Source organism: Mustela erminea, chromosome 14 (assembly GCF_009829155.1).
Source record: "Mustela erminea isolate mMusErm1 chromosome 14, mMusErm1.Pri, whole genome shotgun sequence".
Classification (NCBI taxonomy): domain Eukaryota; kingdom Metazoa; phylum Chordata; class Mammalia; order Carnivora; family Mustelidae; genus Mustela; species Mustela erminea.
This window is the reverse complement of record NC_045627.1, coordinates 723451-749187: the sequence shown is the minus strand read 5'-3', so window position 1 is coordinate 749187 and position 25737 is coordinate 723451. Positions and strand designations below refer to the sequence as shown.

The 25737-nt window shown below is 44.9% G+C and overlaps 1 protein-coding gene across 2 annotated transcripts in view; it reads left to right on the top strand.

Moving 5' to 3' along the window:
* ABCB10 (ATP binding cassette subfamily B member 10) overlaps window positions 1–25737 on the top strand; it is a 36435-nt gene that overhangs the window by 7028 nt on the left and 3670 nt on the right. Inside the window, exons 2-11 of one of the 2 annotated variants that reach the window (XM_032311858.1) lie at window positions 4106–4306; window positions 5172–5374; window positions 9698–9832; window positions 10809–10955; window positions 11867–12002; window positions 16365–16460; window positions 17552–17761; window positions 19620–19699; window positions 21854–22034; window positions 24333–24376. In XM_032311858.1, the coding sequence (XP_032167749.1) occupies window positions 4106–4306; window positions 5172–5374; window positions 9698–9832; window positions 10809–10955; window positions 11867–12002; window positions 16365–16460; window positions 17552–17761; window positions 19620–19699; window positions 21854–22034; window positions 24333–24376 (1433 nt within the window). The remainder of the gene's footprint in view (window positions 1–4105; window positions 4307–5171; window positions 5375–9697; window positions 9833–10808; window positions 10956–11866; window positions 12003–16364; window positions 16461–17551; window positions 17762–19619; window positions 19700–21853; window positions 22035–24332; window positions 24377–25737) is intronic. The other variant, XM_032311859.1, reaches the window with a different exon arrangement.

Genomic DNA, 25737 nt, shown 5'->3' with positions numbered 1-25737 from the left:
GAGTTTGGATTCAACTAAATTCCTTCCTCTGTAATCATTATTATTACTGTGTAAGAATTAGTGTTCAGAATCAAAATCATAGGGCATTTCATTTACAGGCTACAGATTCTGATTTGGAATCAAAGCCTGAATTAGAGCCCTGGGGGAGGGAGGGAGAAGTGGACTTCACATACATTATACTCTTGGAAGCATTTGCCAGAGTGGAAGAACAGACTGGACAGAGTAGCGACTGATGAAAGATGAAGCAGAAAGCCTTCTCAGCTTGATCCCTTATTCCCCAGGACACCTCCTCCTGGAGCCTGCCTGTTCACCACAGTTGTGTCAAGCGAAATCCCAGGTTAGATGTTTCAAGCGAAATCCCAGGTTAGATGTTGTGCGTACCTGTGGGCTTTCAGTCCCTCTGGGCCCTGTCCTTAGGAGCATGGCATTTTGAAACAAGACCCCAGGTCTTATAGCAAAGTGAAGTGGCCCCTGGCCAGGTTCATATTATTAAGTTAAATTGTGGTTATGGGATTTTAAGACAGGCACAGGAACTTTCTGGCTCTCTGCAGAGTCATTTTCATCCGGTTTTTCTGAGGCACCAGATCTTAATATTTCTATTTAGGCAACTGAGGAACTTTGGTCTGATACACTTTTGTGCCTTCTTTGCCAAAGTTCAATTTATTTGTTCATTCATTCATTTAATATTTATTGAACTTCTGCTCTATGTCGGGTGGGGATATAGCAGTGAACAAAGCAGACAAAAATCTTTTATGTCCTGGGGCACCTGGCTGGCTCAGTCAGAAGAACGTGTGACTCTTGATCTTGGGATTGTGAGTTTCAGCCCTACAATGGGTGTAGAGTTTACTTAAAAGTAAATTCTTAAAAATCGTTTATGTCCAAATGGACAGATAGATAATAAATACGTGAAACATTTAGAATGCCAGAGTTGTGTGGGGGGGTGGCCTAGGAGAAAAATGAAGAGGGAGTGGGGACAGCCAATTTTGGGTATCTGTATTTTATTTTATTTTTAAAGATTTTATTTATTTATTTGACAGAGAGGGTGAGAGAACACAAGCAGGGGGAGCAGCAGAGGGAGAGGGAGAAGCAGGTTCCTTGCTGCCCCCTGCAGGGCTTGATCCCAGGATCCTGGGATCATGACCTGAGCGGAAGGCAGCCACTTAACGACTAAGCCACCCAGGCGCCCTGGGTAACTTTATTTTAAATAAGGTTGTCAGAGTAGGTCTTCTCTAGAAGATGTCAGAAGGCCTCGAGGAAGGAAGAGAGTGATTGTGTGAAATGTTCCTTACTTAAAAGACTCTGCTTTCTCCTAGAGCTCTGCCAATTAAAACTGTTGACACTGAGTTTGCTCTGTACTCTTTTTAAGTATAAAAACTATTTTTTACTTGAAGTATAGTTGGTGTACAATGTTATATTATTTTCAGGTGTATAATATATTGACTAACTAATTCTGTTACTCCGTGCTCGCCGTGATAAGGGTAGTCACCATCTGTCACCAAACAACATTAGTAATGTAGTATTCGCTATGCTTCCTGTGCTGAACTTTGGTCTCTGTGACTTAGAAGATCTGACGTCTTAATCTTTCTCAGTTTCTCACTTTCTCAATTTCTCCCTCCCACTTTCCTCCTGGCAACTCTCAGTTCTTGTATTTAAGAGTCTAAAATGTTTTGTTTATTCATTTGTTTTGTTTTTTATATTCTACATATAAGTGAAATCACATGGTATTTGTCTTTCTTTGACTTATCTCATTTAGCAAAATACCCTCTAGAGGTCCATCTATCTTAGAGCAAATGGCAAGCTTGCCTTCTTTCTTATAGCTAATAGTCCAGTGTGTGTGTGTGTGTGTGTGTGTGTGTGTGTGTGTGCATACCAGATCATCCAGTCATCTGTGGGTGGACACTTGTATTGCTTCCATATCTTAGTATTGTAAATAATACAGTCCACACTCTTTTTTATTAAGGTCACATAAAAGTAGTATCTTTAACTTCGGTGTTAGCATTAGGCAAAACACAAAGAGAAGCAACTGCTGTTTGTAGGGTGTGAGCGTTCCCATCTCCCAGGGCTCAGTCCACGTAGTATTCATCTAGGAGCCTCACCATTGAATCTGGTGGTGGTGGCACTAGCTGAGTTCCTGGTAGGACCAAACTCAAAAGGGATGCAGTGGCATGTACCCTGCCCCAAACACCCCAATCTTTTTATTTTTTTAATATTTTATTTATTTATTTTAAGGAGCAGGAGAGAAGCAGAGGGAGAGAAGGACAAAGTAGACTCCTCTCTGAGTGCCAATCCTGATGTGGAGCTCGATCTCACCAACCTGCGGTTGTGACCTGAGCGGAAATCAAGAGTCAGATGCTTAACTGACTGAGCCACCCAGGTGCCCCCAAGCCCAGTCTTTATCTTTTTACAAAAAGATTTATTTATTTAGGGGCGCCTGGGTGGCTCAGTGGGTTAAGCCACTGCCTTCGGCTCAGGTCATGATCTCAATGTCCTGGTATCAAGCCCCGCATCCGGCTCTCTGCTCAGCGGGGAGCCTGCTTCCTGCCGCCACCCGCCTGTCTCTCTGCCTACTTGTGATCTCTCTCTCTCTATCAGATAAATAAATTAAATCTTTAGGAAAAAAAAAGATTTATTTATTTATTTTACAGAGAGAGACACACACACACAGAGGGAGCACAAGCAGGGGGAGTGGGAGAGGGAGAAGCAGGCTTCCGGCCGAGGAGGGAGCCCAATGCAGGGCTTGATCCCAGGACCCTGGGATCATGACCCTAGCCGAAGCCAGAGGCTTAATGACTGAGCCACCCAGGCGCCTCCCCCAACCCCAGTCTTAAGAAGGAACTACTGTTACCTGTTTCTTACTACTCTCTCAGAGATGTGCTGTGTGTATATGAACTTAAGAGCCAGTGAGCAAATGTTAACATTTGTGTCTTAGGCTGTTTTCCCTAAGAGGTATATCTTGGTGATGTCGATACCTGGAGAGTTGTCTCATTCTTCTGAATGACCGTGTAATATGCTTGAAATCAATGCTCCTTAATTAACTTGTTCCCCACTGGCAGTTGTTCATGTGCTTTGAGTCTTTTGCTGGTATAAGTAATGCTGTAAAGAACATCCTCGAATGTACGTGTTTTGCGCACACATATGGGAGTATGTGTATACATTACAGTCTTAGGGGTGGGATTGCTGGGTCAAAGGGAGTGTACATATTTTAACCAGAATGACATCATCATTCTCCATGGCAGTTGGACCACTTTGCACACCCACTAACAGTGTAAATGCTTCAACCACAGCTTCACCAACGCAGTGTGTTCTCAAACTCTTTCATCCTTGCCATCTGATAGATGAAAACTGGTATATCTTTGTAGGATAAATTTGCATTCCTCTTGTCATGAATGTACTTACTTGCCTGGGGTATGTGTTGTTCCTGGTTGGGTTTCTTAATATTTTCCTTTCTGTTAAGACTCTATTTCCCTGTTTTTTATATGTGTGAACAATTGTGTTATTATCTGTTTTCATATCATGCTGGTATTCTGGAGTTTACTCTCCAAAGCAATAAGATTAAGGATCATATCATGTGTGTCATGGATGCCAGTTACAGTGTACTATTTCAAAACTTTGTATAGCCTTCAGAAATAGTATATATAATCAAGAGCTTTGCCAGCATTGTTTGATCTTCAAGCAAAGACACAGTTAGATACCAGAGAATGACAAAGTATAGCAGGAATGCAGGAAAAATGTCACCTGAGCTGAACACCCAGATCAAGAGGCTGGGAGGGAGGTCAGAACGGATCTTCAGATTTTCATAGTTAGTTCTTGGTTATTCCTGGCAAGGAAGACACGATCAGACAGACCAGCGTAAAGCAAAAGTCATTTAGTCTGGGTACCTGGGTATGATCCGTCCCTCCCTACAGTTGCCCTGCTCGTCCCGTCCCTAGAACCTGCTGGATTCTTGCCTTTAGTCAAGGGTCCAGGAACAAAAGGAAGGAAACTCCCAGCTCCCAAGAGTAGTACGTGCTCTGAACAGCGGCTCTGGGAGAGAAGCATAGTGAGGTCGGCCCCCTGCTCCTTGCTGAAGCGCCCACAGACCTGAGAGCTGCTTGTGTTTTTCCAGCTGCAGTTGGGTTTCTGGCTGTGTCCAGTGTCATCACCATGTCCGCTCCCTTCTTCCTGGGGAAGATCATCGATGTCATTTACACAGACCCCACTGTGGACTCCAGCCATAGCCTGACCCACCTCTGCCTGGTGCTCAGCGGCGTGTTCCTGTGCGGTGCTGCTGCCAACGCTGTTCGTGTCTACCTCATGCAGACTTCAGGTAAAACAGCCCTCATTCTGCACGAGTGAGGCCTTCCAGAGGACTCTAGTGTGGTCACGTGGGGTTACCGGGGCTCGAGCTTCCTGGGCCCTGAGCCGTGTGGTCCTCTCTCCCTCCCAGCGCGTTCAGTGGGGACGGAGCCCGGTGTGCAGCCAGTTGGAGCTACGAATTGTTTTAGGTCACACACTCTCTTCTTGACTCTCCGTGTGCATGAAGCAAAATAAGGGAGGTAGCCTGTGTTCTGGGAGGTTTGCAAACGTGGCCCCTGGTCAGGAGGCTGGGGTTCTGCGCCTCCTTCAGGGGCCTGTGCAAACCTCATCTGCTCCGTGTTTGTGCTGCCCTTCAGCAGGCATGGGGGCGATGAGTTTTTACAGCACTTCCATGACGAGGCCTGGCTGCTAACAGGTGGGCGACAGCCATCATAATCATAAAGCCCAGGATGCCCGACTCTAAGTCGCTTCTCATCATCTAGCTAATAAAATACTCTGCAAATAATTAACCCATGCTCACTCTTTGAAAGTTCAGTAGAGAAAAGGATTGCCAACAAGGAGCAAAATTAGCGTGGGCGAAGTTAATGTGCTGCAGCTTATTGGTGAACACTCTTTTTTAAACATCTCTCGGAGATACCGTATTTTATCCTCCACATCCACAGTCTGTGTGGGGTTACTAAGAGAGAAATCAGTGCTTGTGACCAGTGCACACCTGCCTGGATGCCAGGGCTCGGGTGAGTCCCTTCCCACTGGGGGGATGCAGGGCCCCAGACATGCCTCAGAGACTGCGGTGCCCAGAAGAGGACGTCAGGGCCAGGCTGCTGCCTGTGAGGGGGCTGCACCCCAGCTGATGCCCTTCCTGTTTGCTTTTGCAGGTCAGCGCATTGTGAATAGGTTGAGAACCTCCTTATTCTCCTCTGTTCTGCGGCAAGAGGTTGCTTTCTTTGACAAGACTCGCACTGGAGAATTGATTAACCGCCTTTCCTCAGACACCGCGCTCCTCGGGCGTTCGGTGACCGAAAACCTCTCAGATGGGCTCAGGGCGGGGGCCCAGGCTTCTGTTGGCATTGGCATGATGGTATGTTGGCCGGCCCGTGTGGTACCTTCCAGTCAGGGCTTTGGCCTGTGCCAGGCCTCTCAGTCATGAGGGGAGCTCAAATTGAGCTCTTCTCATCACCCTGTGAGCCACTTAGCCAAGAGGGCTGGCACAGGGCATCAGGGATGTGGAGGTGGCCTTCCTGTGTGACCTCCTGCAGCCTTCGTTTCTCCAGGCCTGCCCTGATCTGGGAGTGGACCGTTACATTTAGAAGAGATTACAGGATTGCCTGGGTTTTCTAAAAATGTGTGAAAGAATGTTGCAGAGAAAAGCAACAGGTGGAAGGAATCCTTTGGGTGCAGGCAGTGGGTTAGAGGGAAGATTGTGAGGGACATTCTCTCCCTGCCCCCAGAAAAGACAGTGTTATCTTGACAAGACCAAGGGATCGTTTCCTCTCTTCTTCATGTAAGGAGGAGGGTGAATTCCATCCTTCTGTGCACAGAAGTAGATCTGTATGGCCCTGAGGTGAGCTCTCTGTACCCCACAACCTCTTTCCTGCCTTAACTGGGTGGCTTGAGCACTGTCCTGTCTGTTTGCCTCCCTTGAAAACAATGTTTCTCTTCAGATCTGTGCTGCTAGCCAGTAGAAATGTCATGCAAGCCACACAGGTAATTGTAAATTTTCTAATAGCCGCATTTTAAAAAGCAAAAAGAAAGATGAGGTGAGATAAACTTCAATAATATATTTTACTTAACCCAATATAAATAAAGTATCAGTTCAACATGTAATTTCTATAAAAATTATTAATCTGATATTTAGTATTATTTTTTTCATGTTAAGATTTGAATATTCAATGTGTCTCTTATACTTATGGAGCATCTCAAGCCAGATACCAAATTTGCATTGGAGATACTACATCTGCATTTAGATTTATAGAATTTGCCATTGAAAAAGCAGATTGATGTACCAGGTTTTCCAGATGTACGTAAAACTTTACCAGTAACTGAACAGAAATAGAATATTCCTTTTTAAAAATTTTTATTTATTTATTTATTTATTTTTAAAAGATTTTTATTTATTTATTTGACAGAGATCACAACTAGGCAGAGAGGCAGACAGAGAGAGAGAGAGGAGGAAGCAGGCTCCATGCTGAGCAGAGAGCCCAATGTGGAGCTTGATCCCAGGACCCTGAGATCATGACCTGAGCCGAAGGCAGAGGCTTTAACCCACTGAGCCACCCAGGTGCCCCTTAAGTTTAAATTTTAATTAAAACTGAACAAACTTAATGGGGCACCTGGGTGGCTCAGTGGGTTAAAGCCTCTGCCTTCGGCTCAGGTCATAATCTCAGGGTCCTGGGATCAAGCCCCACATTGGGCTCTCTGCTCAGCAGGGAGCCTGCCTCCTCCTCCTCTCTCTCTGCCTGCCTCTCTGCCTACTTGTGATCTGTCTGTCAAATTTAAAAAAACAAAAAAACTAAACAAACTTAAGAATTCAGTTTCTCAGTCACACTAATTCCATCAGAAGTGCTCAGTAGCCCTGTGATGCTGTCATTTTAAGCAGTGCAGTCCCAGAGCCTAAGAACGAGGACTAATTCACCCCATCTCTCAAGTGGAATAGCATGGACTTATGTCCTCTTTGCTTCCACGTAGCGGTCAATCTAGACCAGAAGGAAGTATTGCAGGCTGAGCTGGTAAGGTCAGATTATGGAATGGAAAGCTGCTTTGAAATCCTGTGTTTTCCCAGCCAAGAGAGAAGCCAAGCTCTGGAAGAGGACCTGTCCCACAAGAAAGCAGCATTCCTAAATATTGAAAATTCTGGGGCTCGGGAAGAGTGGGGAACCTCTGTAACCGTTTCAGACAGTTCAGTGTAAGTCTCATGGCTAATCAGAAGCGGCCTTAGTCTGCTCAGGCTGCCCTAACAAAGTACCACAGAGCTGGGGCTTAACTGACAGATTTATTTCTTCTTTCTTTCTTTTTTTTTTTTTTTTTAAGGTTTTATTTATTCATTTAACAGAGAGGGAGAGTACAAGCAGGGAGAGCAGCAGGCAGAGTGGGAGGGAGAAGCAGGCTCTCCGCTGAGTCAGGAGCCAGACGTGGGACTCGATCCCAGGATACTGGGGTCGCGACCTGAGCCGAAAGCAGCTGCTTAACAAAGTGAGCCACCCAGGCGTCCCCTGACAGATTTATTTCTTACAGTTCTAGAGGTTGGAGTCCAAGGTCAAGGTACTGGCAAGGCTGGTTCATTGTGAGGCCTCTTCTCTTGGCCTGTTAGGTGGCTGCCACCTTGACATGTGCTCACATGGCCTTTCCTCAGTGTTTGGGTGGAGAGGGTAGCTTCTTTGGCATCTCTTCTTTTAAGGACACTGATCCTGAAAAGGCCCCACGCTTGACCTCATTTCACCTTAATTACCATCTTAGGTGTACCATCTCCAAATACAGCCACACTGGGATCAAGGCTTCCACATATGAATTTTGGGGGGACACAGACATTCAGCCTATACAGGGCCTCATGAGGTGGCGTCACCTGGAACCTGGTCTGTAGCCCTGGCGGAACAAAGGGATTCTTCATTTCTCACAAGCTCCCTGGAGATGACTTAGGATCTGCCTGCTCACAAGAACCTAATAGTGTCTATACCATACTGTAGGTTGAATAGTTTTCATTATGGGATCTTCCTTCCTGCATTAATATGTGTGTTCCTGCTATTCCAACACCCCTTTTTAGTGACAGGGCACCTTCAGAAAGTTCCTACCAAGCATGGAACCAGAGCACAGAGAGGGGGGTGGTTCTGAGACAGTCCCCCCAGGGGTTCTTGTGTAGTTCCTGCCCCACCACAGAGGACACCCCATGTGGATGGTTTTTTTGAGCTGCCTTGTCAGGCCCCAGAACCATCAGGCCTGCCATGATCGCGTCACTCCCCCTGCATGTGTCCTGCTGGCAGCCATTATCCTGGGGCCCTGCTGGACTGTATGACTTGCTTGCTCGGGGCCGGGGTGGGTGGTCATTCCACAAACTGAAGGTCCCAAGCTAATTCCTGCTTCAGGGCCTTTGTGCACTTGCTCGTCCAAGACCCTATTACACCTGAAATAGTCCTCTCTGTCCCTCTTTTACCCATTCGCTCTCTGGCTCTCCCCTTGGACAAAACTCCACATGGGTCAGTTATCTAACAGGTGCCTAGAATGGCATGTGCTACATGTAGGCATTGGGTTAATGAGCTGTCAAACGAGTAAATGAATGAATGATCGGTTGGTCCATCTGTTACTGTGCATTTCAGTGTGCAACTTTTCCTCAGCTTTTTTTTTTTTAAGATTTTTAAATTTATTTATTAATTTGACAGAGACATAGTGAGAGAGGGAACACAAGCAGGGGGAAAGGGAGAGAGAGAAGTAGGCTCCTCACTGAGCGGGGAGCCCGATGCAGGGATCCATCCCAGGACCCTGGGATCATAACCTGAGCCGAAGGCAGACGGCTAAAGACTGAGCTACCCAGGCACCCCCTTTCCTCAGCTTTTTAACAAAGACTTATGCTGATTATTCTATTTTCCATGCAAATGAGATTTGGCAGATTTTAACAATTTGTTGAAAAGATGCTAGTGCCATTTAAAATCTAGTCACCGAATTGCAGGGTTGATAGGACCCACTGTGTTACTTCTATGGAAGTTGATTACTTCCTCCGTGAGCAGCTCCAACTGTTAGAAACTCCTTCTGTCGAGTCCACATCCACCCTGCTGAGACGTTGTTCCTCTGAGCCGTGGAAACAGCTCCAGCTCTCCTTGCACTTGTTAGCTGTAATCCCTGTGGGGAGTCCTCTTCTGTCTCTCATTCCATGTGGGTTTTTGTGTGTCTTGGCCGTCTTGGTCATTTCAGCGAGGCATGTCGCTCGGTCGTTCAGTGCCTTCAAGGGGATCCAAGCTCAAATACAGAATTCCTGGTGGGGCCTGGTCAGCACCAGCAGTGTGGGCCTCCTTCATTGACTCCTGGCCTGCCTGCCCCTCCTCTGTGGTTGAACAGCGTGGTCTACTGTGCAACAGCATTGTATTGGCCATGGTACAGCACTGGGGGGTCACATATTTCCGTCCTTTCTTCAGCAGCTTTGCCTTCTTACCCCTGTGTGGCATTCTGCATTTTCATGGAGTTTTGTGAAGATTGAAGATGTCCGAAAAGTTCCACCCAAACAGGATGTACAATTTTGAGACAGCACCTTCAGCCTTCAAACCTGCCTATTAATTTAAACACACACACACACACACACACACACACACACACACACTCTCTCTCTCTCTCTCTCTCTCTCTCTCTCTCTTATGTAGGTAATGAGAATGTCTTGCTACTCTGTGTAATGAACACCTTTGGCTTTTGTTTTTGACAGTTTTTTGTCTCACCTAGTCTGGCCACTTTTGTTTTGAGTGTGGGGCCTCCAGTATCCATCCTTGCTGTGATTTACGGACGTTATCTACGGAAACTAACCAAACTTACGCAGGATTCCCTGGCACAAGCCACTCAGGTAAAGGCTGCTCCCCTGTGTGGTCTCCACCAGAAGAACTGGCGGGGTACTAGGGGGCACGCCCTCGGAGATGTACTTAGGATTTTCAAAAACCTACTTACTTTTCTTCAGTTAGCCCTCAAGATCCTAGAAACGTCAAATACTCTGCCTTCTAAACTCTAGTACCACCCATACTTTGGAGTGGATCCCATGTGACTGAACACTGTGTGAGCTCCTTAGGTCTTTACCATTTACCAGTTTTTATAGGATGGAAAAGCTAATTATATTTTGAAAATAGTTTCTGCATGACACTCTGTCCTTCTAATTAACAAGTGAAGCCTTGCAATGGTATCCAATATTGTATATATTTTTTAAAGATTTTATTTATTTGACAGACAAAGATCACAGGTAGGCAGAGAGGCAGGCAGAGAGAGAGAGAGAGGGAAGCAGGCTCCCTGCCCAGCAGAGAGCCTGATGCGGGGCTCGATCCCAGAACCCTGAGATCACGACCCGAGCTGAAGGCAAAGGCCTTAACCCACCGAGCCACCCAGGTGCCCCCAATATTGTATTTTTTAAAAATTAAAAATAATTTACATTTTCATGTTACAAACACTGTGTGTGCTTGTAACTGAAAACCTGAAAATATAAAGAGGGAAAAGAACACATACAACCCTATCTCTCAGAATGAATGTTATTAACATTTTAGAATCTATCCTTTTTATCTTTTTTCTCAGCATAAAAATATATTACAGTGTCTGTTAGTCCTCCTGTTTGTCTGTTTACATATATACGGTATTGGTATGTAGAGATAAATATTTGTTTGCAAAAATGGGGTTGCTCATATACTCTGCTTTGTAACCTGTTTTTGACTTAGTCATGTATCCTAAACAGCTTTCTACTGATAGTGTCTTAAAAATGAGGGTCCTACTTTAACTTGCCTGTAGAAATCTTGAAATGTGACTTTCCTCTCCCTGAAATGTGTTTATTATTCTCCCAGCTAGCTGAGGAACGTATTGGAAATATAAGAACTGTTCGAGCTTTTGGGAAAGAAATGACTGAAATAGAGAAATACGCTGGCAAAATGGACCACGTGATGCAGTTAGCAAGGAAAGAAGCATTTGCTCGGGCTTTCTTCTTTGGAGCAGTAAGTAGATCATTTTGAAAAGAGTGCAAAGGGTGGACGTTATGACTGAAAGATGGTTTTATTCTGTGACTTCGTCATGGATAGAAAATCATTCTCTTCCACTTCAAGACTAGGTGTGAGCCTTCATAAACTATTTCTGTGGAAGAAGAGGAAAACCGCTACATGGAACAAAAGGCAGTGAATGACGAGGCCCAGACAGTGTGGGATCAGGCTTCCCAGTGTGGTCCAGGCCTCCTGCATCTGCTTCACCTGGGAACTGACTGGACATGCAGATTCTTAGCTTCTCTCCAGACCTAGGAACCAGAGGCTCTGGGTTGTGGGCCGGCAGTCTGCTTGAGACAGGCCTCTGGGTCCTTCTGATGCAGGCAGTTTGAGACCCACTGCGGAATAACCAGAGTCACCACGAGGGGAAATCCATAACGTGTTCAAATTGGGAAGAACTTCAGGTGATTCAGTAATGGTCACGATTTAGAGACACGGAGGAAGGAGAGGCCCAGATAAGGCAGCATTGACCAGAGACCATACACCTGACAACGTTCAAGGCAGATCAGACAGATGGGACTCTGTCTGTTATCCAGCTTTGCTTGGGGTGTCACATTAGAATAGGTAAACACACATATTAGCTGTGTACTTGTCTCCTCCTTGTGGAGGGAGTTCTTCATGGTGTTTTTTCCTTTGCAAACTGAATAGATTGAGTAAAACAGGAATCAGATGGGTGTCCTAGGTTCTAGGTTTTCCGGTTGATGAGATTGTTTCCTTCAACACTGCAATATTTCAGAAATTCAGATTAAGACTTACTCTTTGGAAAAATCTTGTTGCAATAGTTAAATGCAAAAAGGAAATTATAGGCCGTTTTAATCCTTGTAGAATTTAGGTCTCTGTTTGACGTCTCTGTTTTCTTCATTTGACAGACAGGGCTCTCCGGGAACCTGATTGTGCTTTCTGTCCTCTACAAAGGAGGGCTGCTGATGGGCAGTGCCCAGATGACCGTGGGTGAACTCTCATCCTTCCTACTGTATGCTTTCTGGGTTGGAGTGAGCATTGGAGGTATATAATCTAAATAGGTTTGGAAATTACAGATTATAAGTCAGGTTATTGTTTCTGAAATAAAAATTTAACTTTACCATTACATCACCTCTCATCAGTTAAGTTCCAACTGAAAAAACATTTCCTAGAACATTAGTCCAACTTGACTTTGAAAGAAGAAATATCACTGTGATTCCATGTAGGTGGGCAGCTCCTTGGCAGGGAAACTGAGGCCTCTTACAGTGTACCGAGCTCAGGGTCACACTGGAGCCGTGTATTCCAACTCAAGTATTAAGACTGTATGTTTGCTTTGGCCCTAGAAGGTGGGGAGGAGAAAGGACAGTGCTGAGCAGGTGTGTCCACAAACCCACAGTCCTGTGGCAGTGGTAGTTTTGTATGAAGTTCACCCCGTTCAAAATTGCTGAACAGTCAAAAAGTGTAAATTAGAAAGTGCATGAAACAGAGTCGCTTGCTTTTGTCAGGAATCTCTGAGTTCAGCTTTTGTTGTCCATTCCCACCTCAAGGGAAGCAAGGTCCACAGAGGCAAATCTGTGTGAAGTCTGCAAGGTTTTCTTTTCTGTACTTCTCTGACAGGCCCAGCCAACAAGGGCCAAGTGATTTCCTGCTCTTTGTTTCCTGTCTTTGAAGGCTGAGACGGAAAGGTTAGATAAATAGCTCGAGGTCTGGTCATCGGAAGTCTGGTATCCCACAGTGTCACCTCAGCCCGAGATTTTTATTGTCTGCTGGCAAGTGATGATGTTTTCTGGTCCGAGATTTTCGGAGATCCCGGAGAACGGCATTTCAGTTCTGCTGGCTGCTCTTGAAGAAAAACCTGATTAGGACCGTTCAGGGTGCTGAGTGGCTTGGGGTGGTGAGAGGGTCAGCTCAGGAGGACCTGGTGATGTGGTGTTGCCCTTCTCTCTACCCCTGGGTTGAGTCTGCTGGGCTGGAGGGTCTCACACCTGGGCGGGCACGTTCTTTCAGGTCTTCTGGTCTGCCTCGGAGTGGATCAATCCACCACCACATCCCCTCCCTGTGGCCTTTCTGACCACAGTCTGCTTCCTCCCTGGCCTCCTCTCGTCTTCGTGTTTTCTGCCACGAGCTGACTTGATCTTTCTCAGTCCCTCTGCTCCTCCCACCCTCTTTTCTCCAAACTACGTGGCCTGATAGAAACCGCGTCTGTTTTGGTGTGTTCACTGCCTTACTTTTTGTCCTGACAAGTTCACAGCTGTGTCTTGCACAGAAGTAGGTTGGACACATGGTTCCCGTCTGCCAGGAGTCAGTTACCTCCCCTGTAGTAGAAGCTGCTGCTGAGGCTTTGTGCTCGAGGTTTAGGGGTGACTTGCTTTCGGAGCCACAGGCTGTCCCACATCTCTGGTCACCATCTTGCATGACACCTGCCATGTGGGGGCGAAGCAGGGAGAAGAGGTACAGGTAGATGTGGCTGAAGGTCTCCCCGCGGTTACAGCCCAGACAGGTACGGAAGGCTACAGGAACTTCATTCAAGAAGTTGAGTTTGATTTTAAATGTTTTGGTGACACTCACTGTTCAGAATAATTGCATAATGAATCTGCAAACAAGAAATTAAATTTTATTTATTAAATAAATAAGAATTTTTAGATGTTGTTTTCTGCTTAGAACCACATACTGAAAAATGAAAATTCTTCTTGCATTCTTTGCCGACAGAGGGTCAGAAGTGCTGTTTGAAAAGCGGGCTTGTTTTGCACCAGCGAATGCTCATACATCTTCTTACCGAACCCTGATACCTTGTTTCTGACTCATTTTAACAACACATTTTAAAGTTACGGGTCCATGGTATTTTGTACATTCACGGCACTGTGCAACTCCCACCTCACCTTAGCTCCCAAAAATATTTGTCATCTCAAAAGAAAACCCCGCATTCCTTAAGCAGTCTGTTTCCTCATCTCTCCCTCCCTCAACCTCTAGCAACCACAGTTTGCTTTGGGTCTTCATGTGTTTGCTTGAGTTCGTACAAATGGAATCCCATACTATGTGGCCTTGTACGTTTGGCTCCTGTCACGGAGCAGAATGTTTTCAGAGTTCACCCTCGTTGTAGCATGGCTTGGTGCTTCATTACTTTCCATGACCCTAACACTCCATTGTGTGGAGAGACCACAAACTGTTTATCCAGGGCCATTTTGTTTTGTTGTTTTTAGTTTCCAGAGTCTAAACTCTACTGTGTTGAACTACCTTCAACTCCTTCCTTCCCTTCTTTTTTGCATTAATAGAATTTTTTTTTTTTTAGAGGAATGTTAGGTTCACAAAAAGATTGAGGGGAAAGTAGGGAGAGTTCCCATATATCCCCTGCTTCTGCACGAGCACAGCCTCCCTCACGATCAACATTCCCCTCCCGCAGAGTGTTACATTTGTTATAATTGACAAACCAACACTGACACGTCATTATCACCCAAAGTCCACAGTTTATATTATGTTCACTGGTGTTGTATATGGGTCTGAACATGTATCTATCATCACAGCACCACACAGAATACTTCCACTGTCCTAAAAATCCTCTGTGCTCTGCCTCTTCCTCCCATCCCCTGACCCTTCACAACGGATCTTTTTACTGTCTCCATAGTTTTGCCTTTTCCAGAATGTCACATAGCTCAGATTGGCATCTTTCATTAGTACAGTGCACCGAGTGTTCCTCCGTGCCAATTTCAGGGCTCAAAAGCTCATTTCTTTTTAGCACTGACTAATATTTCATTGTCACATGGACCACAGTATATCTGTCCATCCACATATTGAAGGGTATCTTGGTTACGTCCAAGTTTTGGCAATTGTAAGCACAGATGCTTTAAATATCGATGGGCAGATTTTCATGTGGACATAAGTTTTCACCTTCTCTGGATAAACACAGAGGAGTGAGGTTGCTGGATCATACGGCAAGAGTATGTCTAGTGTAAGAAACTGCCAAACCGCCTTCCAGAGTGGCTGTCCTGTGATGTGTTCCCGCCAGCCCTGAGTGAGGGTTCCTGATGCTCCACGTCCTCACCACGTCGGCAGCTTGGGTTTTCGTCATGCTATTAGGTGTGCGGAGTATCTCCCTGTTGTTTTATTTGCATTTCCTTGATGACATATGATGTTGAGCATCTTTATGTTTACATACGCTTTTTTATTATCTGTATTTCTTCTTTAGTGAGGTCTTTGGGTTCAGATCTTCTGCCCATTTTTTAACTGGGTGGTTTTCTTATTGTTGAGTTTTAAGAGTTCTTATATTGTGGATATCCATCCTTTAGCAGGTGCGTTTTAGAAAAATATTTCTCCCACTCTGTGGCTTGTCTTCTCATTTTTGTTGGAGAGCTCAAGTTTTTGCTTTTCATGAAGTCTAATTTATCAGTTTTTCTTTCATTGATCATGTGTTGGTGTGGTATCTACAAAGTCATCACCAAATCCACAGTCACTCAGGATTTCTCCTATCTTATCTTCTAAGAGTTTTATAGTTTGTTTTTGTTTTTTACATATAAGTCTATGGTACACTTTGAGTAATTTTTGTGAAGGGTGTGAGGTCTGTGTCTAGATTCTTTTTTTTTTTTGCATGTGAATTTCCAGTAGTTCCAGCACCATTTGTTAAAGATTGTCCTTTCTTTATTGAACTACCTTTGCTCACTTGTCAAAGATTAGTTGACTCTGTTTATTTGGTTCTGTTTATGCCCAGTGCATTTTTAATTTAACCTGAAGAATTTAATCCACTGTATTTTGCACAAGTTTCCACAAATATATGCACAAAAGTACCTTAGTAAGAATATTCGAATACCATTTTTGCAGCATCCTTATTGAGGAAAAGTGTTACAAATGTACATTCTTGCAGTTTACATGGCTTAGTGTACTTGGAGTTTGTTTGCTTTAAGTCTTAATTAATTCATAGTTCAAAGGTGACCTTAAAGAGATCGTTGGAATATTTAACATTTCCAAATTTTCAGTTTTTAGCCTAGTAAAATTTCTATTTGTTGAGTGACTGAAAAGGGGGATTTGATTTTGTGGATAGGAATTTAAAATGAATATTTAGATGTTTTATATTCCTTTTAAGTAAGTGTTATATTTTATTTACATTGTATGTTTTTTGACGAGGTAGATTTTCTCTGTGACATTGTGATTTTAATTCTGTGGTTGATTACTATGGCTGTCTGCATTTGTAAATTCCCAATTCAACATTTAGTCTTTATGTGAAATTAGAGAAGCTGAGGGCAAACAAGGGTATGACACAGGGAATTTGAATATGGTAGTTGCCTCAAATCCTTTTTTGAAAGCTTACAGATTTTATATTAAAAGCAACATATTATTACTATTTGCAAAGGGCTGGGGGTAGCAGATGGTCATTTCCTGGCATTGGTGATAGATATGTTTGCTTCTTGTCCTCAGGTCTAAGCTCTTTCTACTCGGAGCTGATGAAAGGGCTGGGTGCTGGGGGACGCCTCTGGGAGCTTCTTGAGAGAGAGCCTGAGCTGCCTTTTAATGGTGGGTCTCTCATGAGTTTGTTCTTTGTTGGGATTAAATGAATGTGGCTTTGGACAGTTACAACACCGCCGTGCTCTGCCTGCAGAGGATAAGCATGGGAAGGATGTCATCCCTGCCACATAGCAGAGAAGGGTGATCAGAGGGGCAGGCAGTGAGAGAGGAAGGAAGGTGGTGGGCACTGCAGCTGGGCAGAGGATGGCCCTGGAAGCGTGGGGGCTGACCGCGTGGTGTGCCGTCCCTGCAGGTGATTCATTACCACCAATAGCAGGAAGGAAGCGAGTGCCACCCAGGGTTGCAAATAGGAAAGGCCCTGGCCAGTCCAACAGATTGGTCTTCTGTAGTGATTCTGATGTTTGGGCAGTGGGGAGGATGGGGGGAAAGGAAGACAGACCACACATATAAAAGCCTCTGAATTTCTTGGCTTTGGGTAGTGGGCTAGGAGATGCTGGTGTTAATTGGCTAGAGCAATCTCCTATATCAGCTGCTTTCTTGGAAGCTCATTCTGGGAGGGCTTTGTGGCCCGGAGCCATAACTGTTCCTCATCACGGACTTCCAGGACATTGTTGCTTAGCCCCAGATCATGAGTTGAAATCCCGGTATTCTCCAGTGTGACGGGCTGGAGGAAATAAATGCAGCTGAAAGGGGCTGAACAGCTTTTCCCAAGTCATTAGCAAGGTGGTACCAGGCTCTGCAGCTCTTGTGCAAGGCCTACCCATTTACCATCCTTGTCTTGAATATTTAGAGTAGATAAGATGAACTCTGGACCTGGGGAGCTCCAGAGGCAGTGGCACAGAGGAAAGGCAATGGGCTTTGAAACCAGACTGCACCCCAGGTGAAAGCTCGCTCCACCACCAGTCAGCTGGGGCAGGTGCTTGTCTTGGAGAGGCAGTGTCCTGTCATCTGTGCCGCTCAAGGCTGTGAGAATCAGACGAGCGCATGCGCATCGTGCCTTGTACGGAGTGGGTGCAGAGCAGGCTCAAGGCCTCCTCCTGCCGCTGGTGCCATCTGTGTGTGGTCTGACCAGTGGGAGGACGGAGATCTGCTGTGGTCTCATCTTCCTGTGAAGTGACTCTCATTCCATCCCATTGCAGAAGGGGTCGTTTTAAACCAGGAGAGCTTCCAGGGCACTTTGGAGTTTAGGAATGTGCACTTCAGCTATCCAGCTCGCCCGGAGGTGCCCATATTCCAGGATTTCAGCCTCTCCATCCCATCAGCATCGGTCACGGCGCTGGTTGGCCCAAGTGGTTCTGGCAAATCAACAGTGGTGTCCCTTCTGCTGAGGTTGTATGACCCCGTTTCTGGTGAGTGCTTCGTCCCATGCTAGGTGGCAGGATCCTCCAGAGCCCTTGTACTCCCGTGTTCTGGTGGAGGACGAAATTGTGCAAAGACCTGTAGTGCGAGAGTTGTGAAATCCCAGAGGACTGGTTCCCAGGAAAGAAGTCCCTTACATAAGGTGTCCCTTTTAAGAAGTCGCAAAAGGCCTGGCAGGCAGTGTGTATGGTTTGTGTCTGACCTCCTCAAGTCCCGAGTGACTTCCTGAATTCTACCTCCTCGTCTCCCATGCTGGTATTCCCTCCTGGGAGAGGATGGGCAAGGCTGCTCCACAGCTCCAACAAGGTGCCCCCCATGGGGCTGAGCAGCACCGAGGATTAAGTACCACTCTGTGCTGGCCGTTCAGCTTGTAGAGCTTCTCTGGAAGCCTTCAGGCTGCATCTGCCCGCAAACTGCCCTGTGGCTAGCGTGCTGACAGGTGACTTGGCACCTGGGGGTCCCTTCTGTGTGACTGCATTATGGAAACTATTTTGAAGTAGTACGGATTTTCGTAATGGATTTTTCTTATTCTGGTTTTTATTTTTAACTGGATTATATCATCTTTAGAGCAGAGAACATGTTCTTTTATTTCTTTATATCCTTTGTTAATTACAACATAATTGGTGTATAACGTTATTAGTTCCAGGTATGCAGCATGATTCAGTGAGTGTATGTTGTGAAATGTCCAACATCCCTCACTGCACATAAAGTTTGTATCCTTCTTCGTAGCTGAGCCTGGAGTAGATAGTCCGTATTAGTGGGTTTGATTTGGAACTGAGAAAACAGTGATGTTTCTCAGCAAGAAGACAGCTCTTAGTAAAAATCATATCACTCGTTTAAAATTAATCTGTCTTATGATCTTTGTATCTGTGCCATTTGGTTAAGACCATGGTCATGTGCCAGATAAGTATTCGACTTGCAGATCGCGACCCACGGAATCACCAACTGTGTTAAAATAGGTGTTAACTGGAATCCCTGTTTTGATTCACTCTCCTTGCTATAAAATTCTGAATTTAGAAAAACCCTAGTCAGGTGAATGCAAACAAGTCAGAAATATGAAGCCCCTAGTTTCTTTATCATGGTGAACAAGTCAAGGAGAAGAGAAACTACATGTAAATTCCAGCCTTGCATAGTCTATAGAATACTTGTACTATTTAAGTCAAAGACCTCAGGTTTTTGCTAGTTTATGAAAGTTTACAGCTGGCTGGTTAATTCCACACCACAGACAGAGAAAGAGTGTGTTTTAGTCACCATCATTGCCGTCCCCAAACATTGAGTTCCCTCCGTGGTGTAGAATTAATTCTGTTAGCTAGGGTCACAGAGTCACATCTGATTATTGAAAAGCTCTGCTCTGATATCAGATTTGTGGTTGTGGATGATTCTCCTCTGACCATATTTATTATGCAGGAAGGACTATTTTAAGGAGTAATAAAAGAGCTAAAAAAAAAAAAAAAAAATCACTGCCAGGGTTGAGTTTCCAGGACACCTCTTCAAAACATCACCACAGAACCAGACCTTCAAAGTGGTTGCTGATGCCGACGTGGTCAGGAAGCTCCAGAGTTAGAATCTTCTGGGGGAGCCCTGAATCAGTCCAGAGGAAGTCAGTCACTGCTGTAAGGCGAGTTGGATGGATGAAATAGCAATGGCCTAGTCAGCTAACCACTGCAGGGAGACAGTAGACAGGGAAATTCCATGAAATATGTTGATTTTAGATTCTGTTTGGAGATTTTGAACATACTTTTCATCTTTGAAAGAACTGAATGTGGAGTTTTTCCACCAGATCCTTTCAGTGTTTACATTAGTCGTTGGCCCCGTGACACTCCATGACTTTCCTCTCCTTTCTCCAAGGAACTATCAGTCTCGATGGCCATGATATCCGTCAGCTAAATCCAGTCTGGCTGAGATCCAAGATTGGGACAGTGAGTCAGGTAAGAAGAGAGGTTCCATTTTTGTTACACTGTCTTTTAAGTTTGCTTTTATTATTTATGTTTTCTTTAGACTTGAACCTCTCAAAAGAGAAGGAGGAACCGATGTTCTCCAGATATGCTAAACTAATCTGCCCTGGCATGTTTTTTAGGTTTGTAAATAGTGCTCTATCTTGACCACCTTAAAGACTTGAACCAGTTGAAACCGACTTTTTATCCAAAGCCAGGGACTAGTATAGCCTTGTAATGCAGGTGGTTCAGAGAGGATGGGCGGAAGTGATAGAACTTTCTAGCTTTTTTTTTTTTAAAGATTTTATTTATTTATTTTTTTGTCAGAGAGAGAGAGAGCGTGAGCGCACAGGCAGACAGAGTGGCAGAGGGAGAAGCAGGCTCCCTACGGAACAAGGAGTCCAATGTGGGACTCGATCCCAGGATGCTAGGATCATGACCTGAGCCGAAGGCAGCCGCTCAACGAACTGAGCCACCCAGGCGTCCCTAGAACTATCTAGCTTTTACGGACTCTTCCATAATTCCTATTCTCGTCACTGGCAGTGTCTGCTGTTTTACATGATGGGTTTCAGTGATAAGCAAGCAAAGATGATGGCGAGAGCCAGGGTCTCCTTGCAGAGAGGTTGCTGGTTTCAAGGCAGAATGTCTGTGATATGGTCACTTTAATGAGGCTGTTTTCATGAGACCATTTGGTGCAGGGAAGTTCTGACACAGCTGCTGATACTTTATTATCAGGCTATGTGCACCACAGGCAGACCTGAGGCTTCCCTCATTTCTGAGCCTCTCCCTCTAATGAACTTCCCCTCACCCCACTCCACCGGCTACGGAGCAGGACGGGCAGTGATGGGGTGGCTTGGCAGTATAAGGATAGCAGCAGGGCGTATTGTTTAGGGATGGAGAAAAGAAGCTGGAGGCTTATTTGCTGTTTTAGGACCATTCCACAGGGTTCTGTTAAAATGTCCTGTTCCCACCTGGTTTGTGTATATTTCAAAAAGTAACGAATAGAGATGGGGATTCCCCCCTCAATCCTTAGTGGGAAGCCCGCAGCTGGAAAATACAGATGGAGCCGGCGTCTTCCGTACCTGACAATTCCCAAGGGCAGGAGCTTACATTTATGAAGTATCTGCTGGCCGCCAGGCACCTGCCATGGGATCTCATTTCCTGCAGTATCTTGATGAAATCAATCCTGTTCATGGAAGAACATGAATTTTTTAGAAGTCAGCTGGGTGGATTTATGGAGAACAAGGAAGTAGAATCAAAATAGTATGCAGCTGGACTCCTGGCTGGCCCCGTTGGTTGGCGTCTGACTCTTGGTTCCAGCTCCAGTATTGGGATTGAGCCTGTCAGGCTCCGGGCTCAGTGTGGAGTCTGCTTATCCCTCTCCTTGTCCCTCTGCTCCTTGCTCCCTGCCCCACTCCTGCGCTTGTGTGCATGTGCACACTCTCTTGCTGTATCTGTCTCAAATAAATAAATAAAAAATCTTTAAACAAAGAGTGTAAAGTTGACACTTCAACAACATGGATTTGAACTACATGGGACCCCTTATGCATGGTTTTTTTATAGTACAGTACTATAAATGTATTTTCTCTTTTTTTTTTTGAAGATTTTATTTATTTATTTGACAGAGATCACAAGTAGGCAGAGAGGCAGGCAGAGAGAGAGGGGGAAGCAGGCTCCCGGCAGAGCAGAGAGCCCGATGCGGGGCTCGATCCCAGGACCCTGGGATCATGACCCGAGCTGAAGGCAGAGGCTTTGACCCACTGAGCCACCCAGGCGCCCTTCCTTAGGATTTCTTAATAATGTCTTCTTTTCTCTAGCTTCCTTTATTGCAGGAATACCATATAGAATATGTGTGTAACACACAAGATATGTGTTAATCCACTGTTTATGTTATCAGTAAGGCTTCCAGTCAACAGTAGGCTATTAGTGGTTAAGTTTTGGGGAGTTCAAAATTATACTCAGATTTTCAACAGCATGGGGGTCAGCACCCCTAACATTTGTGTTATTCAGCAGCTGGCTGTGTATTCCTTGAGAGCAATTTAATAGTTTTTCGAGGTAAGGACTACATTAAGCTTCACTGCGTTTCCTAGATATGTTTGAAGTCTGTTTTGAAATTTGCAGCAAATATGCTTTGTTTCCAATTTACAGGAACCAATTTTGTTTTCTTGCTCTATTGCTGAGAACATTGCTTACGGTGCAGACGACCCCTCCTCAGTGACGGCCGAGCAGATAGAGAGAGTGGCTGATGTAGCTAACGCAGGTGCTTTCATCCGAGACTTCCCCCAGGGATTCAACACTGTGGTTGGAGAAAAGGGCGTTCTCCTTTCAGGTACCTTTTGTTACTGTTTGGCCCCCAAAACTCTGCTCCAGCGAACTCTGCCGTATTTCATACAGCACTATTAGTTTCTAATTAGGCTTTTGTCCTCAGAGTTTAAGAGATTAGCTTTTCTACTTTCTAAAAATCTCTTTTATATGCTGACAGCTCCCCAGTTTCCTTCACTTTCTACCTCAAAGGTGTTCCCAAGTTCCCACGGAGTGTCCCACTGAGTATAAGATGAGATTTTCTCTCATCTGAGGGAAAAAAGGTCCTTTCAACTTGAGATCCTTGAAAATGGCCAAAATTAAGAGAGGTACAGGTGGCAGGCTGATGTGTTCAGGGGGGCAGGGGCTGTGAGCCGGAGCAGAACTGAAACCAAAGAGCTCTCTGTTCCCCACGCTGTGCTTTACATGTTAAACCAGGGGTCCCCAGACTCTCCTGTAAAGGGCCAGAGAGTAAATATTTGGGATTTTATGAGCCACAGGTGGTTTCTGTTACATGTCCTTTGTTGATTTTTTTTAAACAACCCTTTAAGAATGCGGAAACCACTTAGGTTTACATACAAATAGGTAGTGGTCGGGACCTGGCCCTTGGCACAGCGGGCAGGACTCATGGCCAAGGCTCAGTCTGTCTTCCCTGGGACCTTAGAACACGTTGCAGCGCAGTGTGTTCTGGGTACCGTATTTTTAGGAAGGAAAGAAAAAACTTGTATTCTGTTTGCTTTAGAATACAGAAGTAAGACCAATGAGTAGACTTAAAGGGAAAGAAATCTGGGGGTAAGCCCAGATAATTTCTTCGTTACAATTATTGCCATGTGCTCCCTTCCATGCGATGAGCTCTCTGTCACTGGAGTGACTGAGCAGAGGACAGATGCCTCTGTGTCAGAATGAAGGTTGCCAGGTTGGACAAAACTTTTTGTTTCAGGTTAGACCACAGAAAATTTAATACAGGCATGTTTTTATTGTGTATGATTTTTTTAAACAATAGGCAGTGGATGAAGAAATGTTTTGGATAGATCTGCAAGATTGCAGCAGTAGAATCACACACTGCTTTGTACAAATGCACTGCTCTGGCATCTCTCAAACACGTCCTTGGGTAGAAAACCAGTTTCAGCTGCTTGTGGTGACATTATTGAGTCTCAGGGGGTCGGGCCGAGAGCTACCTCACTTTGTCCAACAAGCATGTCACCTCCTCCCTTGGAACAGGTTCCACACGGTCTTCCCTCTACCAGGACTCTCAAGCTCCCATTTCAGAGTGAAATAACCAAAGGTTTCAACCTTTGGTTAGTCACTTTCTAGGTGGAAGAAAGGACAACTAGTGACAGATGCCCAGTGCACCAGTTGGCACTGAGGATTTCTCAGAGCTGACCCCAAACCCTCCGCTGACTGCTCAGCCAGCCCACCTCACAGCACTCCGACACCCTCACCAACTTCAGAGGTTCACAAAAATAAAGGGATTTCCCTGGTTCCCTTGTGAGCACGGGGCTGCCTATTTGAGGACAGCTTTTAGGCGTACCACACATTTCAGATGTAATTGGATCTCGGTTCATCATTTATGAGCTTCTTTTAGATGAAGTCATGTAATGTCCAGCAGTTACTATTAATAAGTATTTCATCCAATAAAATCAACCAGAAAGGACTGTTTCCATCACCAAAAATGTAGTGAGTTTTCTAAAATGAAGTAAGTCGGGAGGAGTCCCGAGTACTATTTGTAAGTTATAGTTGTAACTTGAGGGTCCCATTCCCTGGAGGAAAGGAGAGAGGGTGGTGTGAGGCGAAGATGAGGAAAGGAATTCTCAGAGATGTTCTGCCTGCCTCTGTCCCATCTGCATTTACCCACTCCTGTCCCCCACCCCCCAGTTTCTTCCCTTGTTTTTAGTAGAATTTGAGTTCTAAGAGGGTGGATCAGAGTGGCTTACGCAGACTTTGACTCTGCCGCTTACCAACTGTGAAACCCAGGACGGGTTATTTTGTGCCCTTGGTTCTTCATCTGTGAAAAGGGAATAATTACAGGATGTACTTCATAGGACTCTTTTTTATGGTTGAGTGAGATAACATGGTAGTGCTTTCAGCCTGGTACATAGGAATTCCTCAATAAATGTTAGTTGTGATAATTGTTGTTATTACTTTTGAGGTTGATGAGGAGACAATAAATTTAAAAAAATAGGCTTTTATAATACTGTCCATCTCAGCTGTGACTAACCAGAAGACGCTGCCTTCAAATCGCCACTTAGCTTATCAGAAAAACCTATTACCAGGAATTTTTGTTAAGTCTTTCAAGTTTAAAAAATATATATATTGTCATTGTCAGGTGGGCAGAAACAACGGATTGCGATTGCCCGTGCTCTGCTTAAGGTAAGCTTGAAGCCACTTGGCCAGAATTTTTTTTATTATCATTTTTAATTAGGGACCTTATAATTTGTAATTTACTATGCTTCTTCCTTTTGTTTTGGAGGGAGAGGGTAGGTATACGGTTGGTAGTTCCCGTGAAAGATGAGTTGGGAGTTCCACTCAGTATATGTTGTTCAAATTTAACAAATATTTCTTGGGTGTTAGGGGCCCAGTACTGTGGTAGGGTTGTTGGAGGGAGAGAAGTTTAACACATGGACCTCTGTGAAGAAGTATGTGGTCTAACAAGCAAAGCAGTGATTCTATAGAAATATTAAAACAATACAAGTATGATTCATTGTATAATCTATAGTCAATTGCTAGACTTCGTATAGACTGGAGATACTTCCACAAGACTCCCAAGAGGAGAGGAAGGCCATTTTAGCTGAAGACCCCAGCCATTGTGGTTTTTAAGGACATGATAGCCTTCTGCTTTGTTATATAACTACCCTCCTCAGATATATAGGTGATGTTTAAAAAAAAAAAAAAAAAGAAACAGTGTTACTGAAGCATACCATAAAATTCACCAGTTTTAAGTGTACCCTTCAGTAATTTTTAGTTAGTGTACAGTTGCTCAACTGTCACAGAGTCCAGTTTTGGAACATTTCTGCCACCCCAGATAGATCCCTGGTACCCACCTGCAATCCTTCCCCCCTCCCACCTCTAGTCCCAGGCTGCTGCCAATGTACTTTCCCTCTGTCCTGATTTGCCTTTCTGGACATCTCAGATAAATGCAGTCTGACAAGAAGTGGCCTTTGCATCTTGCCTATTTTACTAGTATAATGTTTGTTTGTTTTTTCAAGGGGGAGGGGCAGAGGGAGTGGGAGAGAGAGAATCTTAAGTAGGCTTCACTCCCAGTGTGGAGCCTGCTGCAGGGCACAATCTCACGACCTTGAGATCATGACCTGAGCTGAAATCAAGAGCTGGAGGCTTAACCGCCCCATCAGTATCATGTGTTTGAGGTCTGTTCATGTCTGTCCTATGTCTCCCGTTGTGGGGGCAAAGCACAACTCGATTATCCATTCACCAGTGGTGAGCACTTGGATGGGTGAAAATTTCCAGGCTGGGACTGTTGTGAACAGTGCTTCTGTGAGTAAGTAGCGACAGGTGTCTATGGGGACGTCTGTTTTCATTTCTTGCATAGGCACAGCTAGAATTTATTTTATTTTATTTTATTTTTAAAGATTTTATTTATTTATTTGTCAGAGAGAGAGTGAGTAAGAGCGAGCACAGGCAGACAGAGTGGAAGGCAGAGTCAGAGGGAGAAGCAGGCTCCCTGCGGAACAAGGAGCCTGATGTGGGACTCGATCCCAGGACGCTGGGATCAT